Source organism: Triturus cristatus, chromosome 6 (genome assembly GCF_964204655.1).
Source record: "Triturus cristatus chromosome 6, aTriCri1.1, whole genome shotgun sequence".
In the NCBI taxonomy this organism is placed as follows: Eukaryota; Metazoa; Chordata; class Amphibia; order Caudata; family Salamandridae; genus Triturus; species Triturus cristatus.
Window position 1 is genome coordinate 1,231,322,713 of NC_140589.1, and position 24,519 is coordinate 1,231,347,231.

At 44.0% G+C, this 24,519-nt stretch overlaps 1 protein-coding gene across 2 annotated transcripts in view; it reads left to right on the top strand.

Annotated features, from left to right (window-relative positions):
* The first annotated feature begins 558 nt into the window (after positions 1-558).
* TRAPPC3L (trafficking protein particle complex subunit 3L) overlaps positions 559-24,519 on the top strand; it is a 663,369-nt gene continuing 639,408 nt past the window's right edge. The window contains exon 1 of one of the 2 annotated variants that reach the window (XR_014963137.1): positions 559-961. Coding sequence is in view for 1 of the 2 variants with exons in the window: in XM_085612167.1 (XP_085468293.1) it covers positions 725-961 (237 nt within the window). In the remaining variant the exon portion in view is untranslated. The remainder of the gene's footprint in view (positions 962-24,519) is intronic. The other variant, XM_085612167.1, reaches the window with a different exon arrangement.

Below are 24,519 nucleotides of genomic sequence, written 5' to 3' on the forward strand. Positions count from 1 at the left end.
CAGTACTGGTACTTAATTGTCTACACAGTCACTTATGGCAGTCTGCCGCATGGTGGCGCTGTTTGTCTAATTTAGAGATGAGCACAACACATGTTTATTAATTCAACATACATTAAAACATTCATCATACCTGTCGCCCAAGCCATTCTCATAGCTTTTGAGGCGTTGAATGGCCTATATTGTCAAGCTTGTAGGTGTGTGATGGTTCGTAATTATGTTTCTACTGTTATTGGCAGGGGCAATGGGTGGTGCACGCTGCAGTGCTCACCAGACGGGGACCCTGGCATTTATTTTTTCTACAAATTAAGCCCTGCAGAAAGTGTGTTCAGAAACACAGTAGAGGAAAACACTTTCCCCACACCTTGACTAACTAAGTGCGTGAGTGCGCCTCAGTTGAACCCGCGACCCTGACAACTGCCTTTGTTCTGTGCACAGTAGAAAAGGCTGACTGAGTTAGGAAATACATTACGCAATATCTGAGAAAAACGCACTTTGAGCGCCTTTTCAAATATGCCAAAATGGGAGAGATAATGGACAACAGCTGACTAAATTGATTTTGTAGTTTTTCACCAGCTAAGAGAAAAAAAAACGCAAACACCTCAGGGGACAAGTTGTTTTTGTAACAATGGAACCTAATGCCTTACAGTTCATGTTAACAGCTACGCCATCTGATCCGCGGGCGCTTTTTGTCGGCTGAAGCACTTCTGTTGCCAGTCAATCCATCATGGAGTGCTTAATGCATGCAAATAGAAGGAGGGGCAGAGACAGCCCGGAGAGCAGCGGCCGACAGTTACAGCAACAAAAGACCCGAGGCGAGCCCGAGGGAGGCAGGAGGCTCGCGCGCCACAGCGGGAAGCCGCCCTCTCCCCAGGACCACGCAAACAGGGTGGGGATCTCGCCCTCCACCCGCCGGGTCACCATGTCTCAACCCAACAGCCGGAGGCAAGAGAACCACAAACTAGTAAGTCTATACGAACCAACGCACATATTAAAATAATTCTCTACGATTGAAATCATACAGACCAGGGATGTACAGCCGGAGATGTGTTAGTAATTTCATTTAAGGGCAATATGTGGTAGATGCCGTTTTTATTTTATTTTATACTTCTTGTATTGTATCGTAATTGCTTTCATATAGCGCTTTGTACCCCTGAGGAGGTGTGGAAGCACTTTGCTCCCGGCACCACGCCGCCCTGGAGCCCAAAGTCAGTGGTTATTGGTTATTTTTGGTTTTTGGGATTCGTTTTGAGCTCGGACACTCAGGGAAACCATTACTCCTGTTAGAGTAAACTAAGAGGGGCTAGGTGGTATCACTAGTAGGAGCCGCGATGAGCTGAGGTATTGGTAGATTGTAGGAGTATTTTTGTATTTCGTGCCCTGCTGAACATTCCCCGAACGCACAGAGGTTAGTGGATTAGTGTATGCGCCATGGGAGGGTGTCCTCCAGGAAAGGGCCACTGTCTGCTATGTAATAAAGACCCAAAGGTGTGCTTAAGAGCCTGACGTGGGTGTTGCTGAACGCCACTATTGCTGAATACTAAGGCTGTCCAATCTTCATTCCACCTCTTCTTCATCCTACGCTTCCTTTCTCTTTTATCTCAGTCTTGCAGGTTCTTTTCTTTCTCTTTCTCTTCCTCCTTTCTCCCCTTTCCGCGTCTTGCTGTAGGTCAAAGTATGTTGGTGGAAAATAAGTCCTGGTTACCAAATCAGGGCCTGTGCCAACCACCTGCAACCACTGGGACACTGACCAGGTTCAGCCACTGCTGTTTTAGAGCAGTGCTTGAGCTTGGACCCAAGCCGGGAATGTCACAATTGTCAAATGTGAGGGGGTCACTGGGTGTGGAAAGTTGAACCGAACATAAATGTAAATGGTGGAGGCCGACTCGTAACACTTTTGAACTTGTGTAACCACTGCCTCCACTTCCCTCAACCGCCCAAAAAACTCAGTTCCTCACACCTCGCAGAAACCCCCCCCCGCATTCGCCGCACCGGAGGAATATCTTACACCCATCTCGCCCGCCAAAGCCTGGAACACCCTCCCACTACACCTCTGCACGACACTATCGCTCTCCGTCTTCAAGAAGGGACTCAAGACCTGGCTTTTCGAATGAGACAGGCAGCAAGCACCTGGATACCCTTGCGGTTGACAAGTAACGCTATACAAATGCTTCTTGATTGAAAAGGAAAATGCAGTCCCATCAATGGAAAGTTTGGATAGCCCTGCGTTGCAGGCTCTAGACGTAGCACAAGCTGTTTTGGCATGGAGCAACAAGGAGCAAATCAGTGCAGATTTACTAGATACCTCTGATATATTTAGTTACAATAAAGCAAGATGGGAACCATTTCCATAGTCCGTTGATATCAATGCTTAATTTGAGCTGGTGGTTTCCGGTACTCAGCACCAGTACTTAATCAACACTGGTGCTTTGCACAAGCACCAGTTCAGGACACATTCACAATAATTTATGAGGCATGGGGAGAGCACAGGATATTGAGCCGGTTCTCTAGCTCTGAAGTCAGTGGCTCTGGCCATTAAGCCACATCCTCACTCTTTTTCATGGATGATAGTTGGTGCTGGCTCCAGCGGCGCTAACAGGAGAGCTGGGGCTCTTGTCAGGGGGCAAGCTGCATTCTCACAAGAGCCCTGGCACTTATTTTTTTTAACAAATTAACTACTGGTTGATATCAATAAAAGCTGACGGATCTGTCCATTATGGACCCACATTAGATACCACTGGCTGCAGATTTCTGTCCTCATCAGAAAAAAAAGCTTTAAGAAGCGCAACTAAGAGAAGAACTTTGGCTCCACTCACATATTGATTACAGCATTCGATACAGGAGAAATTATTTTAGTCCACTTACAAAGTAGTTCCATTCCCTCTGCTATAGGGTTGTGTGTCACATGTTGTTCTGGCACCTCTGACACCCGCAAGGGTTAAGTTTGCGCTATATGAAACTTTTTAAATAAATAAATTAAATAAACCTGTGAACGAGGACAGAGATCTGCTGGTTATTGCAGCACAGGCTAATAATGTTTTTCTCTTTATTTTTTTAAAATCTGTTTTATTGAATTTTTTAATACAAACATGAATCACATATTAGCACAATAAGATATCAGTATTTCTGAGAGCATGGTTACATTGCATTTCAATATTAAACAAGTTATTACGCACTAAAGCATCGCTTGCAACTGCTTCACCATGGTAATAAATGTGCGTTGTATCTCTTAATCGTTGCTCGCTGCCTCTGATTACAATAGACACCGCCTCTAGTATATTTACATTGTAAATGCAACTCCCAGCTGGAAAATGTGTCATTGGAGTGCTATGTTCATAGGAGGTCTGTATTTGGCTATTGCTGCGTTACGTAATGATCCAATGACCTGCAGCGGTGTTTAGACCAAGACAAAACACATTTGAATGAAATTAAATTTATAACGAATGAAATTAAATTTATAACGCGCAGAACTCAGCCCCAAGGGCATCAAGGCGCCTAACATAATACCTATAATAATAAAATTTAGGATAAATAATATTTATGCTAAGGAAAAAATATAAATGTTGGAAAAAAAAAATCATATACAAAATGCTAAATGAACGCCACCTAATACATGATGCCGGTGTGTTGGGATTTGTGTATCGAAGTATGTTGAAGCCTGTGCTTGACTTGTGTTTGTGTATGGACTTAGGAGAGTTGTGGCGAAGCGAGCGCCCTTGGAGTAATACGGGAATAGCTGACTGTATAATATATGTTGAGGGAAGAGGGTGCCTCTTTAGGGTGTTTGTGATAATGTTTTTCTCTTTATGACAGTGATATGGTATATTTAAGATGGCCATATTTGTCAAAATAAAAGGCATCTATAAAAAGTATTCCTTGGAAATGGAGTAAGAAAGAGCACATTTCATCCAGGTTTGTAAGTGTGCCTGTCTACCTACAATCTCTTGCAGGTAAGTCTCACAAATCAAATTAAAGCTGAAGAGAAGAGCAGCTCTCTAACAGTACAGGAAACACTCATGCGTTGTGCGAAAACGAAGCAAAACTAACTGGCTCCAGACAAAGCTGGCACAAGCCACCTGGCAGCTCCATCACGGTTTTCATTTGCATGAAAGTTGCCAAGAAAACTCCACACACACTACCAGGTGATAGACAGAGTGCATGGGCATCATTTGGGGGTCGCCAGGGGTCGCAGCTGTCTTGCCCTTTGCTACCCCTAGCACTCCCTTTGCGACCCTTAGCATCAGAGGTGGCTAATTCAGTGCCAGAAACACAGGGGCAGATGGGGCGTCACTCTCTCTTTATTTTCTATCAATGTTTTATTGCACTAATAGTGAATAAATAAAATATATGTATGAGAGTGAAAGTGGATGTCAAAGGGCGTGTGATCTTCGGCTACCACTGGCATTTAGGTGAATTGACGTCTGTGTATGTGTTTTTATGTACTGCCAGGGCACGGGGGCGCTGCGAGTAGCCCTCCTCTATCATAGTGAAGAAAGGTTCTAAATTGGTATGGTACACCTGCATGGAGGTGACTAGATGTTCCCTCATCAGTTTCATTTCTTTGTGCTCTGCGCCCCAGCCCTATGTCCCACTGTCAACAGGGCTCATTTAGTCTGTCTCTCTGGCTTCATTGCTGTGCCACCACAGCCACCGTACCACCTCAAGAAGTAGCACAACATCAGTACCACCACCATTGTTACCAGAACCGCCACCACCTGTACCATACTAACAGTACCTACAACACAAGAACTACCACCAGCACTGGCACAAACTTTGCCCCTTCTCGTATCAGTGCCACCACCAGTTCCGTTATTCCCATCACCGCCCCCACAGCAACACCAGTAGCAACCCTACAATTACCACCTTTACCACCACCTGTGCCATCACTACCAGAACCACCTTACTACCACCAGTACCACAATTGGACCACCAGAATACCACTACAGTACCATCACTAGACATATCCCCAACAGTACCAGTACCACCACCACCAGTATTGCTACCATCAGTACTACCAGCACTATTTCCACCGCACCACCAGCATAGTACCATCTCCAGTAGTGCCATCACAACCAGCAGTACCACCTCCATAGTAACATCGCAACCATCACCACTCACACCACCACTCATACTACCAAGTGCACCATGGTCCAGTGTCAAGATTACCCCCACTAGTAACTCCACCATTCCCAAAACCACACCATCAATAGCACCACCACCATTAACACTGCCATCCGTACCACCACTAATAGTGGTACCACCAGTACTGTCATCAGTACCAATACTTCACCATCAGTACCACTACTAGTATTACCCTTACCACCAGTAACACCAACACCATTATCAGTACCGCCAACAGTATCACGAACACCAATATCACCATCACCAGTACCATCACACCACCACGTCTAGTACCACCACTGCCAATGATATTTAAATACACATCTTGCACAGTAATCCAGAGGTGAGTTGATCACCAAGGAAACCTGCTTCCCATCCCATTGAATGTGTCCACAGCAATGGGATCTGCCCTTCAGGAGCTCAATGTGATTACTGTTGTCTACTTGGGCTCCACCCAGCGAATTTGGCTTTGGAACTCGCACACTATCTGTTGTAAATACATAAGTTTTGTTCCATTTTTTTTTAAGGGATTTCGTTTTTGTGCCTGCAAATATGCTAAACCATACTGCTCTTCCAAATATCCTGCCAAAATGTAACTTATTTGGAATGTGCAAAGGTACCAAAAGTTTCTTTTGAATACCATCTACAAAAGGCATTTTTAAGCATCTGTCCCAGCGCGGTCCAATCCCACGTTTGGGTGATAGCTGTTTGCAAAGATCCCTCAACTGTTCATTCATATGGATGATATGGGCTCAAGAGTGCGAATTCTTCTCAGAATTTCTGGATAAACACTGTTCAAATATTCTCATTTGCATTTATTGTGTGTAAATCCATGTGGACCTACTCGCACGGAGCCGGTGCTAATGGGTCAGAGTGCGACATGCTTTAGATGTATCGGCCTGACATCTTTAGGATCTTTGACTTATTGGCAGCATCTTTTGTTACTGGAATAGGGGCATCACAGGATCACAGACGCATTTGTCTTCAAGGAGTAAACTCGGAGGCGGCTCCTCTGTTAGAGCGGAGGAGCGTAGCCCCACCAAGCAAAAGGCTCTCAAAAGCCCCTAGATAAAAAATAAAATGGTTATAAAGTAAATGAATTACCATTTTATTTTTCATCCTTCTGCCCCGAACCGAATGTCAGGATGGGGCGGGGTTTGTTTCCTGGTAGCAGTAGGGAGTAGGGTGGGTTGCCTAGGCAATTTTCAAAGCGCACATGTCCTTTTTGCTGGCCGTCTTGCGACGGCCAGCCAGACATGCGCACTTGGAAAGCTGGAAGACAGTTGGGTTAGAGCAAGTGCAGGGTTCCAATGTCCTCCCGAATGGCGCAAGAGGACGCTCCTTCCAATCCTGGTGCTTCTCTCATGCTGGTGAGAGAAGCGCCAGGATTGGCTAAGGCAGTTGGCTGGGGCCTGTGCTGAACATCGGACTACAGCAGGAGAAGGGCGTGCTGCCAGTAGGAGGCCGTCTAAGGTAAGTGGATTTAATTTTTTATTATTTTATTTGCGTCGCGCGCACAATTACTCTCTACCCATTTGACCGCCTCATCACTCCCTGTAGATGCCAGCCGCTACTGGTAAGGTGGTGATGACAGGGTGAAAGTTGTTGTTAGTGGTTGCACATATGAAGAATAGGTATTTAACGGTCCATGTGTGTTTAAGATCAGAGTAGACACTACAGAAATCTTTAAGAAAATGTTTACTTTGCTTCTTTGCTTACTCCATCCCTAGTTTGCAATGCGTACCGAGCCCATTATTTGCTTTCCCAAGTATAAACGTTGCACAAACTTCTCTCTGAGCAAGTCCATTTGCTGCAATAATTGTGACTTTTAGGCCTGCTATTAGTGGACTTGTGCAGTGGATGTATCTTATTATCAAACAATAACCTGAACAGTAGAATGTTAAATGCGTATTTTATGGGTTTGGCTGGTATTCAACTAGCATACTTTTCCCTTGGGATTGAAATGTATTTTAAAACATTGAAATGTTGAGAGCTCCACTGAAAAAAATGAGTGGCTATTTTAGAGCATTTTACCTTCAGTGGGTGGCATATTCTAATAGCCTTATAGCCCTTGTGCATCAGGGTATACCAGGTGTTGAAGGGCCTCTCCCTCGTTATAGATAATCTCTGGTTCAGGTACTTTAGCAACCTGGATATCCCTCAGCTGTGGGCTATGAGGCTATATTATTGCTTTTGTACGGTACTCACACTGTCCCAAGATTGCTTCTAAGTGCTGTAGGAGAAAAAGGGAGAAGAAACAAGAAAAACGTAATGCAGAAGGTAGTCTGTACTCCAAATGTTTGTCTGGAGAGAAATGTCTAGCTAATTTGTGTATGTCCTAAAATTTGACTGTAATTGACAGGAATTAGGACTGAGTTCTAGAGAATGATGCAGTGCTTAATTTGAGCCGGTGGTTTCCGGTGCTCAGCACCAGCACTTAATCATCAACACCAGCACTTTTCATGATCATCAGTTAAGGACACATTCATTTACAGGGAGATTAAGTGATCTGCCCAGAGTCACAGGATGTTGAGCCGACACCGAGACTCGAATCTGGTTCTCCAGCTTCGAATTCGGCAGCTCTGGCCATTACACCACATTCTCTCTTCACTTTCATGGTTAGTAGTTGGTTCTGTTTAAAGGTGGCGCTAACATGAGAAATGGGCTGGTGCACGCTGCCTTCTGACGAGAGCCCAGCAGTTATTTTTTCACCACTGGATGGCGAGTCCTAGACTGTATGCGGCAAGTAACAAGAGACAATTGTTGCGCGCTTACCGTAGCCGATACAGCTCAGAAACACAATGTAGTACTTAATGGGTTTGGATGGAAAAGGAAGCAGGCATGTGAAATGTAGCATAATGCTGTTAAAAAAACCCTTCTGTTTTACTTCCTGAACTTTACAACTATAAGCAAGCATTGGCCAAGATAAGAGGTCTGGCATTAATGTGCTTACGAATGGAAACACAGCCATGCACAAAAAACAGCCTGCCTCCAGTATCACATTCATGCAAGACATATTGGCATTTACAACTCTTGTTTTTACTTTGGGTATCTTTTGCTTGCATTGAAAAATGCATGGGGGTTGTTGTGCATTTTGGTAAAGTACATGTGTTTTGTTTATGTAAAGGAAAATCTAAATTGTATTTCAATATGACTTGAAGTTAGGCCTTTCAGTACAGTCTTGGAAGACCTTTTCTTTTTATATTTGATGTTTATAGATTTCTGAACCCTAGACCACTTTATTAGCGTCTTCTATTTTTAGATAATTTGAAAGCAGACCTGTTAGTGTATCCATAAAAGAGCTTCTGACTCTTGTTGAGTAACCGTGCCAGAAGGCGTCAGGACTATGGCATAGTTTATGATGTTGAAGTAAGCATTAGTGCAAGAAAGCCAATCTGCTCTCCCTGGAGGAAATTCTGGTAAATCCAAGGACATCTATCACAAATTGATGAGAGAGTGGCGGGGTGTTGCAGGCTACTGTATTTGTAGAACAGATTGCAAATTGAAGAATGGTTAAAAAAAAAAGATTGAACTGACAGTAGACGTGGGCAAGCCAACAAAGTAACGAGGAGAGCTGAGCCAGAACAGAGCCACGGGTCTGGTTTGGCTCTAAGAGCCCGTACACGAGCTGAGCCCTGAAAATAGTTGGCATCTAAATCATGCAACAGACATCTTTCAATATAATAGTCTCTTTTAAATTCAAAAAAGTAATTCTTTAACATGCAAAGGCCTTTCACCTTAATATATCAGATTATTTTTGTACATTGCACACTCTGAACTCATGATACCAAGAAAAAGAAGACTTTGTTAAATAAAATATTTGCCTAGGATCACACAATTTGGTCAAGTTGGAAGCCTGGACTTGTCCAAGGTTTTTTGTTTTCACACTATATAATTCAGCCATTAGATGGCTACCTCTTTCTCTCCTATTTGACACCAAAGTTTTATGTTTTGTTTTTAATTCTTGGTGCATGATGATAGAGTTTGGGTGGCAGGCAGAAGCCACATTAAAGCTCGGCTCATTTTTTTGGCTCGAAGGCCCATATGAGCTAGAGACAGGCAACTGCACCCAGGGTACCTTTTTATTAGTAGGTAAATCAACGCAATGCTTTGCGTCTATTTCTGCCACGTGAGCACCTACATATAACTAAAATAGCCCTCATAAAGTCTTGTTGAAGGAGACATTAGGGTCCGGATTCATAAAAAAAGCACACCTAGGTCTTGATTGAGCATGGCAAAAAAACAATTTTGAATAGTAAATTCCACAATCTCATTTTCAAAATTAGGATTTGTGTAATTTTATGATTGTAAATTTCACTTATGAGAATGGAAATTTCATCACTCTTGTGAATTTTCCACAGTTTTATAAAGAGGGTTAGGAGTGGGACGATGATATTCTCCAATACACCTTGGCATATAGATATATAAAACAGACATTTACTGGATGATGTAATCAGTGATGTCATCAGTGATGTCATTTGAGATGTCATCAGTGATGTCTTCAGTGATGTCACTGACCATGTCATGAATGATGTAATATGTGACATCATCAGCAGTGCGGGGCGCGAGTTATAGTTAGCTGAACTAACTATAGCGGCTGAATTTCACTGGTTTTGTACGAGTGAAATGTCCAACTAACTATAACGTCCCTGAAACCTGTGGTTTTTTTCAGTGAATTTCAAAGGTTTTTTAAATGCTAATTTCTAACTATAACGTCCCTGAAACCTATGTTTTTTTAGTGAACTTCAAAGGTTTTTAAAATGCTAATTTCTAACTATAACGTCCCTGAAACCTATGGGTTTTGTTTTTTGAATTTCAAAGGTTTTGTTAAATGCTAATTTCTAACTATGCCTACAGAGGTTGGACATGTGCAGAAAGAGGAAGAAAGGGTCAGAAAGAAGCAAGAGATATCCAGAAAGAACCAACAGAGGTGCAGAAAGAGGCCTTGTTGCAAAGTCATCCTGTGCCCCCAACTTTTTGCTGACTGGTACTGGTGGTAACTGACTCTGACTAACCAGGCCCGGAGCCAGTGCTATGCTAAAAGACACTTAGAATACAATGAAAATACCTACATACACTAGAGTATATTATGGGTTGGGGTACCCCTGTGATTGGCATGACCTACCCTGTAAGGCCCTAGTATATAATAGTAACAATACACAGGAGTATAGCCCGTTAACCCAGAGGAGACCGGGCGTAATATGCAACAAAAAACAATGTCTCAACTGGAGGGTATTTTAGAAGGGAACAATTCAACAAAGGTAAATCACAAGAGAACGGGGGGCAGGGAGGGAAACCACAGCGTAAGCCAATAGGTAGAAAAAGGAGGTTTATATACAATTCTGCAAGTAGTTAAGAAGCACTACAGTACATCTACTTGTACAATGACCATAACACACAAAGTGAAAACTGAACGTGCTGGTGAATGGTGAACGACGCAGTGACACAGAAGTGTGGGAAACAGCATGAACAGCGCAAATAGAAAAGAAGTAGATAGGTCAACAGACAAAGTAATTATATACAATTAGGTACAAAAAATTATTTAGATGGTTTTAGTTGACCACAGGAGGGCCTGAGTTCTAGGCTGTGTCGTCGACGGCGTTTCAACCTGGATAATTTCAGGTCATCATCAGGACAGAGGTCATAGATTAAGGAGTAATGCTTCTAAAACCAGAGGAAAGAGAGGAAATCAAGAGAGGTCCAGGGAAAGAGAAAATAGTACGAGGAAGGTCGATAGCGTGGTAAGTGTTACCTGATAGAAATAAAGCATCGCATAAATAATTAGATAACTGAGTGGACGCTGTATAATTCAAGGATTCTGTGAATAGAAGGAGAAAACACAACGTGTATGAAGGAGATTTCAAGGGTAAGTAAAACAGACGGCAAGAGTCCGAAAGGACGGTAAAAACAAGAATTTACCGGGGTCCAGGGAAAAGGGGACGCACACTGGTCGGCCGACCAGAGTGTGAGAGGGGCCAATGAGGCGCAAAAGCAGAGTCTGAAAAAATAGTGAAAGGAAGGGTAAGTACTGTTGTCAGAACTGAGACAGTCAGAGTGTTCCAAGTTGAAAGGACGGCGAGTGCGCACAAGTTACTTATTTTATAATGGTCCCAGTTAAATAACATGGGGGGAGACCCAGTATTGAGCACGAGGGCAGAATCTAAAAAAGGGAACAGTAAGACAGGTAGGGTAAATACTGCTACCGTGGAACTAAGGCGAGCCAGCAAGGGCGGAGGACGGGTACATAAAACCTACTAGATTGTGAACTGCCTTGGGACCATTATAAAATAAGTAAGTTGTGCGCACTCGCTGTCCTTTCAACTTGGAACGCTCTGACTGTCTCAGTCTCAGACTGTCTCCTTTCCATCCCGTAGTCTGCCAGGAGGCGCGTTTGCAGAGTGGTGGAGAAAAAGAGGCATGGCCCGAAGACGTCTTAGCAATCCCACTGTGTGAGACTTACTGGCGGTAACAAGAGGGATAGTTGGCCCCCAAGGACATCCCTGGGGGCCAGCTACCCCTCCCATTACCTCCAGTAAGTCATACACAGCAGGATTGCTAAGTTATTATATCAGGCCACGACCCCTTTGCTCACCACTGTGCAAACGCGCTCCCTGGCGCGCTCTTGGATGGAGATTGAAGTCCCCTTCGCTGCTGGGGGTCCATTAGGGGCAACTAGCCTACCTCTTACCTCCAGTAAGCCCAACACAGTAGGATTGCTGAGAGGTGGACACAAGCCACGCTCCGTTTCTCCACCACTCAACAGATGCACCTCCTGGCGTGTTCTGGGTTGGGGGATTAAGTCCCCTTGAATCCTGAGGGTCCCTTTTTACACCACTCTGCAAACGCGGCTCCTGGCACACTGCTGCTCGGAGGATGAAGTCCACTTGTGTCCTGAGAAGAGGACCTCATCGTCCTAGCAGCAGTGTGCCAAGAGGCGTGTTTGCAGAGTGGTGTAAAAAGGGGCGTGGCCACGGACCACCTCTCTGCAACGCAGCTCTGTGGCACATATTGGAAGTACATGGTGGGCTAGTTAGTATTCAAGGGGAATTAATTCCCCAACTTACAACGCGTTTGCAGAGTGGTGCAGGGAGGGGGCGGGGCCTCCGGCAAGATGCCGGCTTTTTATTTTATTTTTTAGAAGAGGGGCTGTGTAGCCCCCCTTTTTTTACCATTTTTGGGGCCCTGGGGACCCCATCCCCCAGAGCCTGACCCCTTTTTATAACGAGCATTGGCATAGCCAATAGGTCTCACCTTTGGGGCCTTATAAGTGTTTAGCCAAAGCTATTGACGTTGCCAATGTCTTCAAGCTGTGCTGTAGAGAAGTGTGGCCGCTGTGCAGCATGCTGAAAAGTTATAATAAAAAAGTGTCGGAAGCATTTTTGTTACCTTATATATGACCAAGAAGGCATTATGTACAACTGAACGACCATGTTAAAAAAAGTATTTACAATAAAAAATGTCCTCAGTTTTCTTTTGTTCTTGCAATGCTGGCAACTTGTTTCTGCCTATTCCAATGGTTGTTTGTTAAAGCTTTTTTTTTGAGGGGGCATAAACAATCGGAGGGTGAAGGTTGGGTACTAGTACCTGTATGATAACACTAGCAGCGGCAAGACGCTTGGGCAGAATCAACAGATGCCAGATTCCAAGAGCTGGCTGAAGTGGTGCTGAGTGATGCTGAGGTGGTAGTGGTGGTGGTGGTGGTGACTGGTGCGGAGACGATGCTGAGGTGATGCTGAATGATACTCAGGTCTTGCTGCGTGATGATGATGTGGTGGTGCACTAGTACAAGGGCGATGCTGAGTGATACTGATGTGGTGCTGAGTGATGCTGCGGTGGTGCTGAGTGATATTGTCTTGGCGTTGAGTGATTCTGTGGTGGCACTGAGTGATGCCATTGTGGTGCTGAGTGATGCTGTGGTGGTGCTGAGTGATGCTGTGGTGGCCCTGTGTGATGCTGTGGTGGTGCGGAGTGATGCTGTGGTGGCGCTGAGTGGTGCTGTGGTGGCGCTGAGTGGTGCTGTGGTGGCGCTGAGTGGTGCTGTTGTGGCGCTGAGTGGTGCTGTGGTGGTGCTGAGTGATACTGTGGTGGTGCTGAGTGATGCTGTGGTCGTGATGAGTGATGCTGTGGTGGTGCTGAGTGATGCTGTGGTGGTGCTGAGTGATGCTGTGGTGGCCCTGAGTGATGCTGTGGTGGCGCTGAGTGGTGCTGTGGTGGCGCTGAGTGGTGCTGTGGTGGCGCTGAGTGGTGCTGTGGTGGTGCTGAGTGATGCTGTGGTGGTGCTGAGTGATGCTGTGGTCGTGATGAGTGATGCTGTGGTGGTGCTGAATGATGCTGTGGTGGTGCTGAGTGATGCTGTGGTGGTGCTGAGTGATATTGTTGTGGCACTGAGTGATGCTGTGGTGATGCTGTGGTGGTGCTGAGTGATGCTGTGGTGGTGCTGAGTGATGCTGTGGAGGCGCTGAGTGATGCTGTGGAGGCGCTGAGTGATGCTGTGGTGGCGCTGAGTGATGCTGTGGGGGTGCTGAGTGATGCTGTGGTGGTGCAGAGTGATGCTGTGGTGGTGCTGAATGATGATGTGGTGGTGCTGAGTGATGCTGTGGTGGTGCTGAGTGATGCTGTGGTGAAGCTGAGTGATGCTGTGGTGGTACATGCGCGCTGCGTAGGCGAGACCTAAAAAGGGACTTCCCTCACAAAGATAAGCAAACCAGCAATGTCTGAAAAAAACATTTAGCGCTGCTCTACACTGAACACAAGCCTTTAAATATATTCAGAAATGAAAAATAATGTCATCTTTTTTTTTTTAAACGGAACTCTCTCGCTAAAGTGATGTTGGCACGGAGTACAGTCCACTTCAAAATCCTGCTTGCCAAGATGCTGGAGGTGATTAAAAGGTATGCAGCAGGGCAGCGCTGAAAGGACCACAATCACTCGACTCTGAAGACATTTGGAGTGCAGACAAAGCAAATACATCAGAGCCTTGGCTTGGAATGGCTGCTTTACGGACTACATGCAGCCCACGGCCACATTGGTGCAGATGAACCCACTAGAAAGGGTGCAGAAGAAAGGGAAAACGATAAGCTGAAGAATGCAGGTGGCCCAGGGCCGAAACACACCATGCTACCAATTGTACACATAGTGGGCTGCTTCACAAAGCGAATCCAGCCGTAAACATATGTTCATGAACATAAATGAATTCTTTATGCCTGGCAACATTCCACAAAAGAATAATTGCCAGGGCATATGGTTTTACTACTGTTTAATTCACTGCCAGAAGTGAGTTGAATTGCGCAGTCATGAACTCCACCGAAGAGTGGGGAATGAGCGATCAAGGACTGATGTGCCTTATAAGTTTATCAACTCCCACAAACCGGTGCATTTGAGGCCATTAACTCCTATACAACTCCTTCTCACCTTGGAAATGGTTGGAGTTTTACTCCAGCTCCTGGCTGGCGTAAATTTCTTTTTAAGATGTGCGGGGGAGCCGAGGACGAGGAAATGTTTTCCTCATGGATAAAAAAAAGCAATATGAAGAAATGTGCATTTTAACTTCGAGCTGCCATTCCACAGCGTGCAATCGTACATTCTGTAAAATTACGCATTGGGGAAACAGCAGTCTTTAAAAAACAAGCATTGGCCGCGCGGAATGCATAGATGGGGGCTGCAGCGGGAGAGAGAGGCGGAGGGAGTTGTGTGCGCGCGTGCTGCGCACGAAAACACTTAATGAGCCATGACGGTTCGTAACTGTAAAACAAGGCTTCATGAGATAAGAAAGGCAGATGGCGGCTGCGTGCGTTCACCCACACATTCACGCAAGCTATAGGCCAGGAAAAGCTTGTGGGTAGCACTTTGAAAACCCCCTTACTAAAAATGGAACAAGAAGCGCATGTGCTGCTCTAGACTCGACCTAAAAAAAAAAACAGGAAGGGGGCCGCGTGGCCAATTTCGGTCCCGGGGACCCCATCTCCGGGGGCACGGCCAGTCTTTTAAAGATTCGTCAAACGGCACCAAAGATATTGGCAAATAAAAAAACGCTTTTCCTATGGATATTAGGTCCTAACTATAACTACCAACTGGCGACCAGTAGGTAAGATATATATATATATATATATATATATATATCCTGTTACTCGTCTTGTACACTCCCATAAACAAGGAAAAGACGATGCAGACCCAAAATGCTGGTGCTGTTAATTTATTTTGTGCCCTGCACCAACCGCCATAACGCGTTTCGGCCTTCCAGAGGCCTTGATCACATGACGCGCTGGTTGAAAGTTTTCACCTATTTAAAGTGAAAGTGCAACATACTAGTGACCACAAACTACTATAGACATAGAAGAGTCTTTTGCATGATCAACAAAAGAACTAAATGCATTCATAATATATTAGCTGAAATTCCAATAGTCTTCAACAATTTGATAATAATAAATATCAGTAAATATGCAACCATAAAAAAGAAATATTTTAAATAGGCACATATTTGTTAAAAGACATTGTATAAATAGAACAAATGCTTTAAATGCAAGGAGAGCATCCGAAAAATGAAATGCTGAGTAAAATACATTCTTTTTTAAAACAAGTTGATCAAATAAAAATCTTTTTTATGTAAAAAATCTCCCAATCATAATTAGAAATCTCAAGATTTAAATCATGCATGATAGTTGAACAATTGAGTCCAAGTGGGCCATGACTACCCTCCATGTCTAATCATCAACAAAGTGCAAGTGCTATTTACGAAAAATTGCCACCAATAGTTCTTAATGTACAAATATACAATAATTAAAAGATAAAAACAATGCTGAGGCAACAGGTAAAAAAGTCTGATATAAATATACACATATGCATGGAGCTACAGACCTACAGACAGGTATAAAAGTCTTCGCTAGAGTTAAGACCCTGTGGAGTTTTGCAATCCAACTCTAGTATGTACCTTGTCTCTAACTTCCTTAGGAGGGCCTCCCGGTCACCACCCCTTCTCAAGGGGGGGATTGTGTCCAGAACAAAATACTTGAGAACGCCTGCATTTTTCTCACGTAACTCTCCAAAATGCCTTGCAACTGGGTAAGACTGATCACCATTATTGATGGCCCCTATGTGCTGGAGTATCCTCTTGTGAACCTGCAGCTTCGTACTCCCTACGTACTGCAGGCCACACGGACACTCCAGCACATAAACCGCAAACTCAGTTTTGCAGGTCAGTTTCTTGTTGATATGTACGGGCTCTTTCCTAAACGGAGTAGCATATTCAGTTTCACTCATCCCATGCTTACAGGCCTTACAAGTAGCACATATAGGGAATCCTTTTCTGGTTTCTAGCCAGGAGATGTTAGTTCTGATCTCTGGACTGCTCTTTACCAATGAGTCACTCATCGAGCGCGCGTTCCTGAATGTTATATTGGGTTATTTAGTAAGATTAGCCCCCAATACCGGATCATTTTTTACCAGGACCCAATTTTTATTGACTAGCCTGCGTATGGCTTTATGTTGGCTACTGTACGTCAGGATCAGCCTAGATGGTTGTTCAGTAGGAGTATGTGGTCCTGTTATATTATCTGCTTTGCAGGGTAGGGTCTGAGATCTATCCATTTTGCTAGTTTTATCAATGGCTTTGTTGATCTCAACAACTGAATAGCCCCTAGCCAGAAATCTCTTACGGCTGTCATTTTACGCTATTTCACATTCAGAGTCAGTGCTACAGATTCTGCGGATCCGCAGCATTTCACCATATGGAATGCTGCGGACTAGGTGCTCAGGGTTATGACTTGACGCATGTAGCAAAGTATTACCAGCTGTCGGTTTTCTAAACAATCTGGTTTCTAACTTGTCATGGACAATCATGATTTCAACATCTAGAAAAAAGATGGAATTTCTGCTCAGTTGACTAGTAAACTGTAAATTCAAATTGTTATCGTTGATTTGTATAAAATGGAGGGCACTCTCATCTGTGCCCTTCCATATTATGAGCAGATCATCGATGTATCGATACCAGCACACAACATTATTAGACATTGCTTCAGCATGTGCCACCCTAAGGACTTGTTCTTCCCACATTCCCATGTACAAACAGACATAGCTAGGGGAAAAACAAGCCCCCATAGCTACGCCTCACAGCTGCTGGAACACCTGGTTCTGGAAAAGAAAATAATTATTTTCTAAGCAAGTTGTAATCATAGCCAGTAACATCCTATTGTGTTGGAAAAAATAAACATGTTGGGTATCAAGATAATGTTCAATCGCCTTGATCCCATCTCTATGGTTGATGCTCGTGTATAGAGACGAAACATCAAGCGAGATGAGAAGATAATCAGGGTGCCACTGAATGTCAGTTAATTTTCTTAACAGGCCACTGGTGTCTTGCACAAAGGACGGGAGCTTCTTAACATGTTCTTGTAGATAGTAGTCCCCATATTTTGACGCATTCTCCGTTATGCTGTTGCAGGCAGATATTATTGGCCTATCTGGTGGCTTGTTCACATCTTTATGGATTTTTGGGATGAAATATATCACAGGCATAATGGGGTGGTCATTTTTCAAATACTTAAACTCGTCTGATATCAACAGTCCTGCACTTTTCCATGCCAGAAGACTAAAGTAAAAATCGTTCCAAGATGATTTGACGATGCGCATGTAGCAATCCCGATTGTTAAGCTGTTTCAATGCCTCTTATATATATATGTATATGTATGTATTAAAACAACTAAAAACAATGAATCAATTTACTAGGTATGGGAGATAAATTCCGCTCCGCCAGCAGAGTTGGCAGAGTTTTCATCACTCTGCGTTATGCATGTAATGCGGAGTTCTGTCCAAATTCCGCCAACTGCCGCGTGGTGGAATATTTTCTCCTGCGCAGAAGGAAGCTGGCTACAAAGTATTAATGAGCAGCAGCTTAAAAATTTGGAAGGTGAACTATTCAAATAAAGAAAAAATGTCTTTGTTCCCCAGCGCCTGCCTCTGATTTGTCAATGTGTTTTCCAAAAGCGATAGATAGGTGTAAGAACCCAATTGCTATCCATTCACTGTGGAGAGCTGCAGGCAGGGCATCAGCGGCTGCATGACTGGATGAAGATAAACAGTTGCCTATTTCCAGTTGATGCCTGAAAAGCAATTCAGTGGCAGGTATCCAGCTCTTTAATATGAGAACAATCTGTTAAGGCCATTCTGTAGGCAGCGTACGGTGGGGAGAGGGCAGATCAGATGAGGGGGAGCATTTGCTGTTATGCAGAGAGGGAGAACAGGTGGGGATAGATGCAGAAGGTGTCTTGCAAACCCGATAATTCTAGTATATATAAAGAAGTGGAGAGGATATGGCGTAACGGCCAGAGCTGCCGACTTTGGAACTGGGGAACCAGGTTCGAGTCTTCGTCAGCTAAACATCCTGTGATTCTGGGCAAATCACTTAATCTCCCCATGCATACCAAAAATGAATGTGTTCTTGTGTAATGTAACTGTTACTCATGTAAAGCCTCTGATAGTACCTCTGGGTAGAGTTCACTCTATATAAAACTGCAAAAAAAAGGAATCCTATGAACTTGTTGTATTGAGGAATCTGTATCGGTGTTTTCAGGACCTGTTCATCAAAGGGCTTTCAAAAGTGGCAGTACATTTGTTGGGGCATTTGATACACTGGGACCTCGTGCCTTTGAACAAGAGATTGGAGCCTGAAATTGCCTTTGAATCATGAGCTGTCTTCATTCGATAAGTGCACTATGTAGTAACTCACCGTTGTAAGGGGTTCTGACCACAGGAGCAGTGTAATTGGAAGAACACGGGAGGCTCTCATTGATGTCTATGTTCCTAAGTGGTTGTTTTTGGAGAAGGCAATTGGCCCTTCCAATTTATGTAATGGTAATTGTTTATGAATTTTATACTGGAAGATTTGAAAAATGTAATTTTTTAAGTCCTGAAGAAGGTGGTTTCAAGCATTCTAACCCTCCGAAAAGCGTCAACACACATATAGAATCATTTCTTGTTACATTTGGACTTCGAAATATGAATACAATTGGGAATTCAATACTATACAATTTGTAATTGAGAGAGAATGTTTTTCCATATGTGTTTTAGGAAATCTTAATTTTTCTTCTCTGATGGTAATTGCATTTAGTAGCGCTTAATACCCTTGACGAGGCGTCAAAGCGCTTTTCGGTGAGCAGCATGCTTCTCCAGAACCCAAAAGTATTAGTGGTGAATTACTATAGGGAAATTTGAGTTAATTTGAGCAGTGAACACGTGAGTCTGCTAGTTGGATTGAATAGGATAATGGAATGGATAGAAGAGGGAAGAGTCTAGAAAGTGTTATCTTGGAGATCATAGTAGTAAGATGAGGTTTGGGATGAGTCAAAGGAGGGATACATACATTTCTGAGTTATGTGATTAAATTTTAATAAGTAATATTGTTTTATATGACTGTGGTCCTTTTGTATATAAACATTTTTTGGCGCAGTTTGCATATGGTCTATGAGGGTTGTAAGTTTCATTCTCAGGGGAATTTTCAGCGAGTGGTGGCAAGGAAGGAATCCAGCTCAGACTGCTCACCTGGTAAACCCCAAACCCTGCACAATCGGCACATATCAGGCACACAGTTTGCACCTGCAGCACAGAAAGACGACATATGACTGAATGAATAAAATTCAAAACAGTGCGGTCACCTGGGGTTAGGGATAAATCATATTTCCATTGCCATTTCCAAGCTGCCTGTAGCTCCAGCTAAAGGTGCCTGCTCATCTCTGTGCCTCTCTAACACCTACTTCATTTACAGTGTAGAGTGAACACATCACACAGCATGGCCCCCTAGGATACTAAGTCCTCTTTAGTTGAAAGTGATGAGTGCCCTACTGCTGATCATGTGTGGCTGTTAGTTATCTCTCATACAGTAAAAGTAGAAAGACTACTTTGGGCTTGCTTGAACCGTATACATTTCTTGTCAGGAATGTCTCTCAACTTAAATTACACAGTAGGAGTCACCATTGAGTAGTTATAGTTAGGCAGGTGTTTCCATAAGAAGATCATTTTTGTTTTGATAATATCTTTGAAAACGTTTGGCAAGTCATCACACAACTTTCTCCCCCAAAGTTCATTCACTTTAGCTTCTTCATGGAAAGTGTTTGGGTAGACCGTCGAGGGGGACCAAGTGAAATGGAGGTTCCTAAACACATTTTTTCCATGTAATTTTCCATAAGAATTTTGGGACCCGCTGAACAGAATTACAACAAATGTAGCAGAAAACTGGATCATTACTCAATAAGTGGGCCCTTGTGATTTAGTGTAAATCTGTTTAGCCATTTTTGGGATCTTAAACTTTAAAATATAGTTATATCTGGATGGCTGGTTCTGCAGGGGTAAAGTGGTACTCTAGCAGTACTGCAAATTAAAAGAAAATCTAGCATTTTATTGTCTGAGAGGGCATTTTCCCCATTGGCCCTTTCAGTACAGCAAGACTGGTACCAATCCCACAGTACCAAGCAGTCTGATTGTCTGGCTGCAACATCAACAGAAATGTTGCAGGCCCTATTTTAGGACTCAGGGACTCAGTCCCTCTATCCTGAGGTAAAGAGTAATGCACAATAGGACTGAGGAAGGGTACTCTGCCCCCTGGGCTTTGTGTGGTATCCCAGAGGGAAGCCCATGGGGCCAAAATAAAAAATAAATTAGTGTTGCAGGTACCGCGGTACATCTGCGGGACCTAGTGAGGCCTCTGGTGAGAACCCGCAGGGGTGCTCAAGGACTTGGTGCACCCCCATGAGGTTCTGCTGGAGAACCGAGGGGTACTGCAGGACCGTACATGTTTTAAAGGTAAACCTTGCACTGTCCAATGTACCAAGATGTGCCGCTTGCGCAATGGTACCGAAGGAGTACTGTAAAGCCCCAAATGTATTCATTTTTTAAAAATGGAAAATGTGGGGGGGGGCTACATTGGGGGTTGGCCGCCCATGGAGGGGTTGAGCACAGGACCTGCAGGCCAAGCGCTTTGGCCAACGCATGTTGTGCAAGGCCTTTCGCTACTTGTGGCATTTGGGCAGAGGACCTGGCTGCTGGCCCTTTGGCCCGCTTGGGTTTTAGTGCAGAACCTGGCCACAAGCCAGGCCATGTGTCCAACTCGCTAGTTGCCATGATCAAAAGCTATGCTCAGTGATGGACTTGGGTAAATATTATCAAAAACTCCAGACATTTACTGAAACAAACCCAAAGATTAAAGTGATTTTATAGTTCGGTATGATAATAATATTGTATTAAAAAGGGCTAGAAATGTGCTGAAAAAAACAAAGGTTAAAGGGATGTTATAGCTAGGTAAAGCTCTACGATTTTACCTTACATTAAAAAACCCTACAAAGTAATTGAAAAATAAATCAAAGGTTAAAGTGACCATATAGTTAAGCCTTGTAATAATATAAAAACTATTGCTTTAAAACAAAAAAAGCACTGAAAAGTCACCAATTATAGTACTGAGCTTACTATAACTTGCACCCCGCAATGCACCTTATACGACCCCACATGTTGCATCACTCATGACATGTTAAATGGCATTATTGATGACATCAATGTTTTATTTGTTTTAAAAAGATAGTTTTTACATTATTACAAGGCCAAATAATAACATCACTTTAACCTTTGTTGTTTTTCAGTGAGTAGTAGCTATATGCCTTTTATTTTAGATGTGGCTTCTATTTGGTAGCCTCTGCATTAATCCTACCTGTTTTCCTGTGAAGCGCTCTGATCCCTGTGGATTTGGTATGTGCAGTGTAAATGTTATGAATAAATAAATAGGCAGTAGGTTTAAGAAATGTGCAAGCAGAGCATGCTGTACTGCTCCTATTTGCTACTTTGCTGTGTTCGGCAATGCCAAGTTATGACAGGAGAGGGAATGCATCATCTCTCCAAAAAGCATATTCTGCACGGCCTGCAGTCTAATGGCGAGCTATAATGGAAAAAGATGTTTCCCAAGGCGGTGTGATACAGATAAAGCATGCATGAGATGTTTGTAGTGTGACTAAGGTGTTTGGTGTTTTGGACCGAGAATTTCATTGTTGGAGGCCCTTAAAAGAATGGTAGTTCAGATGCAGCAGCTTTGATCAAGGCTATGAGAAGGATCTGCTCTGTTTGTTACCATCAGGGTAAATGTATTTGCCCTCTCCTACGGCCTTAGTCACTCTAAGGTAAAGAGGTAATTCTAGGCCCAATACAAAGGAAAATAATAAACATGAAAATTCAAAAGGAAGCAAAGATAACAAACAAAAAGAACAAAACAGGACTGTCCTGCAGGTTGCAGACGTCCGCCCCGGCTCCAACAACGGTTCCACTCTTCCCACCCGAGCTCCCCGTCTCTATCTACTCACCGCCAATGCCGTAACTCTCCTGAGTTATGGCGGCAAACTCGCGTCTCCCAGGGGTATCCACCAATCTTCGCTCCATTTCTCCGGTTCTCCCTCGGCAGCGTCGTCGGCCATCCTCGTGGACCCCGTTACCAGCACTCTTGACTTTCGGCTTCCAGGGTTCCTCCCGCTCTCCCTTCTTGGCGTCTTCGGATGCATCGTCTCCGTCCTCGTCTGCTTCCGCCACCCTCTTTCTCTCTCACAAGAGGTTCCTTTTCCGCGCCTCTACCGGCTATGATTGGTCCTCCCCGTACGCGATCTGTGTGTCATCCTGTAGAGGAGAGGGTGTGAGGAAATTGGTAACCCTGTGGATGCCGGACCCTTTTGCCTCCACAGGCAAGGGCTGAACACCCGGGCATGCGATACTGGGTTCCCATCTGGGCTCTTCCTGACATTCCCCTATCCTAACTTTCCGGCTGGCAGGATAGCGTTCAAGGGGATACCTAGAGAGGTAATCCGCATTAGTTTGGTCTTTGCCTTTTCTGTGTTGAGTGGTAAAGTGAAAAGGTTGTAGGGCCAGAAACCATCGCAAGATGCGGTCATTGTGTCTTTTGTTTCTGGCAAGCCATTCCAGAGGAGCGTGATCTGTATATAGAATTAATTCTTTACCCTCTAGATAGTATTTCAGTGATTCCACGGCCCATTTAATAGCAAGGGCTTCTTTTTCAATAACCGCATATTTGCTTTCTCTAGGGAATAGCTTCCTGCTGATGTAGATAACTGGCTTCTCTTGGCCTTTTGAGTCCTTCTGTGACAAAACCGCCCTGAGGCCTTTCTCCGAGGCGTCAGTTTGTAAAATGATTGGTCTGTTGTAATCTGTGCTTAAGAGGACCGGCTTAGTGGTGAGGAGGTTTTGTAGGTATTCAAAAGCTCGTAGGACACCAGGGAAGGGATACTTCAGGTTTATCTCTGTATGTACATCATTTTTTAGGAGATCGGTCAAGGGGGCTGCTACTTCGGAGAAGTCAGGAATGAATCTCCTGTAGTATCCCAGTATACCCAAGAAGGCCAGGGGATCCCGTCGTGTTTTTGGGAATGGCAGTTGGGATATTGCTGCTATTTTATCTTCCTGTGGTTTGATAAACCCTTCCCCTAGCACATAACCCAGGTACTTTACTGAACGGGCGGGCAGATGACTTTTGGCAGGGTTTATGGTGAGACCCCCTTTCTCTAGAGCCTGTATGGTTCTCTCTAGATGGGTTAAGTGAAGGTCCCAGGTATCACTGTAGATGATGATGTAATCTAGATACGCTGAGGCGTATTGCTGATGGGGTTTGAGGATTAAATTCATAAGGTGTTGAAATGTGGCCGGGGCCCCATGCAGGCCGAATGGCAACATTTTAAAATGGAACAACCCTCCAGGGGTAGAGAAGGCGTTTTTTTCTTTATCACATTCTCGAAGGGGGACCTGCCAGTACCCCTTACACAAGTCTAGGGTACTGATATATTTTGCCTTTCCTAGCTTCTCTATCATCTTGTAGCAATGGATAAGCGTTGAATCAAAAGATCTTATTAATTTTCCTAAAATCAATACAAAAACGAATGGAACCATTGGGTTTAGGCAAGTTGAATATTGGGGGATTCCATTCGCTTTTGGAAGGCTCAATAATGCCCATGTTTAACATTTGTTGGACCTCAGCCTCAATAGCCCCCCCTTCTAGCCTCTGGTATTTGATATGGTCTCAATTGTATCGTCTTCCGTGGTTCAGTGTGGATGGCATGGTTTATTAGGGTTGTTTTTCCTGGGGTTAGGGAAAACACCTTTTGAAGGGGATTCAGCCTGTTTCTCAGTTCTCGTTGTTGGGGGAAGGGTAGGTCGTGGTCTATACTCTGTGCAAACAGGGGATCACTATTTCCCGGTTTACCCATTAAGGCTGATCTGGGTCCCTCCCATTTTTTCAAAAGATTTATGTGGTAGATCTGGGTGTTTCTCTTCTCCTTGGGGTCTAGTTCCAATCGGTATGTCACCGGAGTTATTTGTTCAAGAACCCTGAATGGGCCCTGCCACTGTCCTAACATTTTATGCCCTGACGTT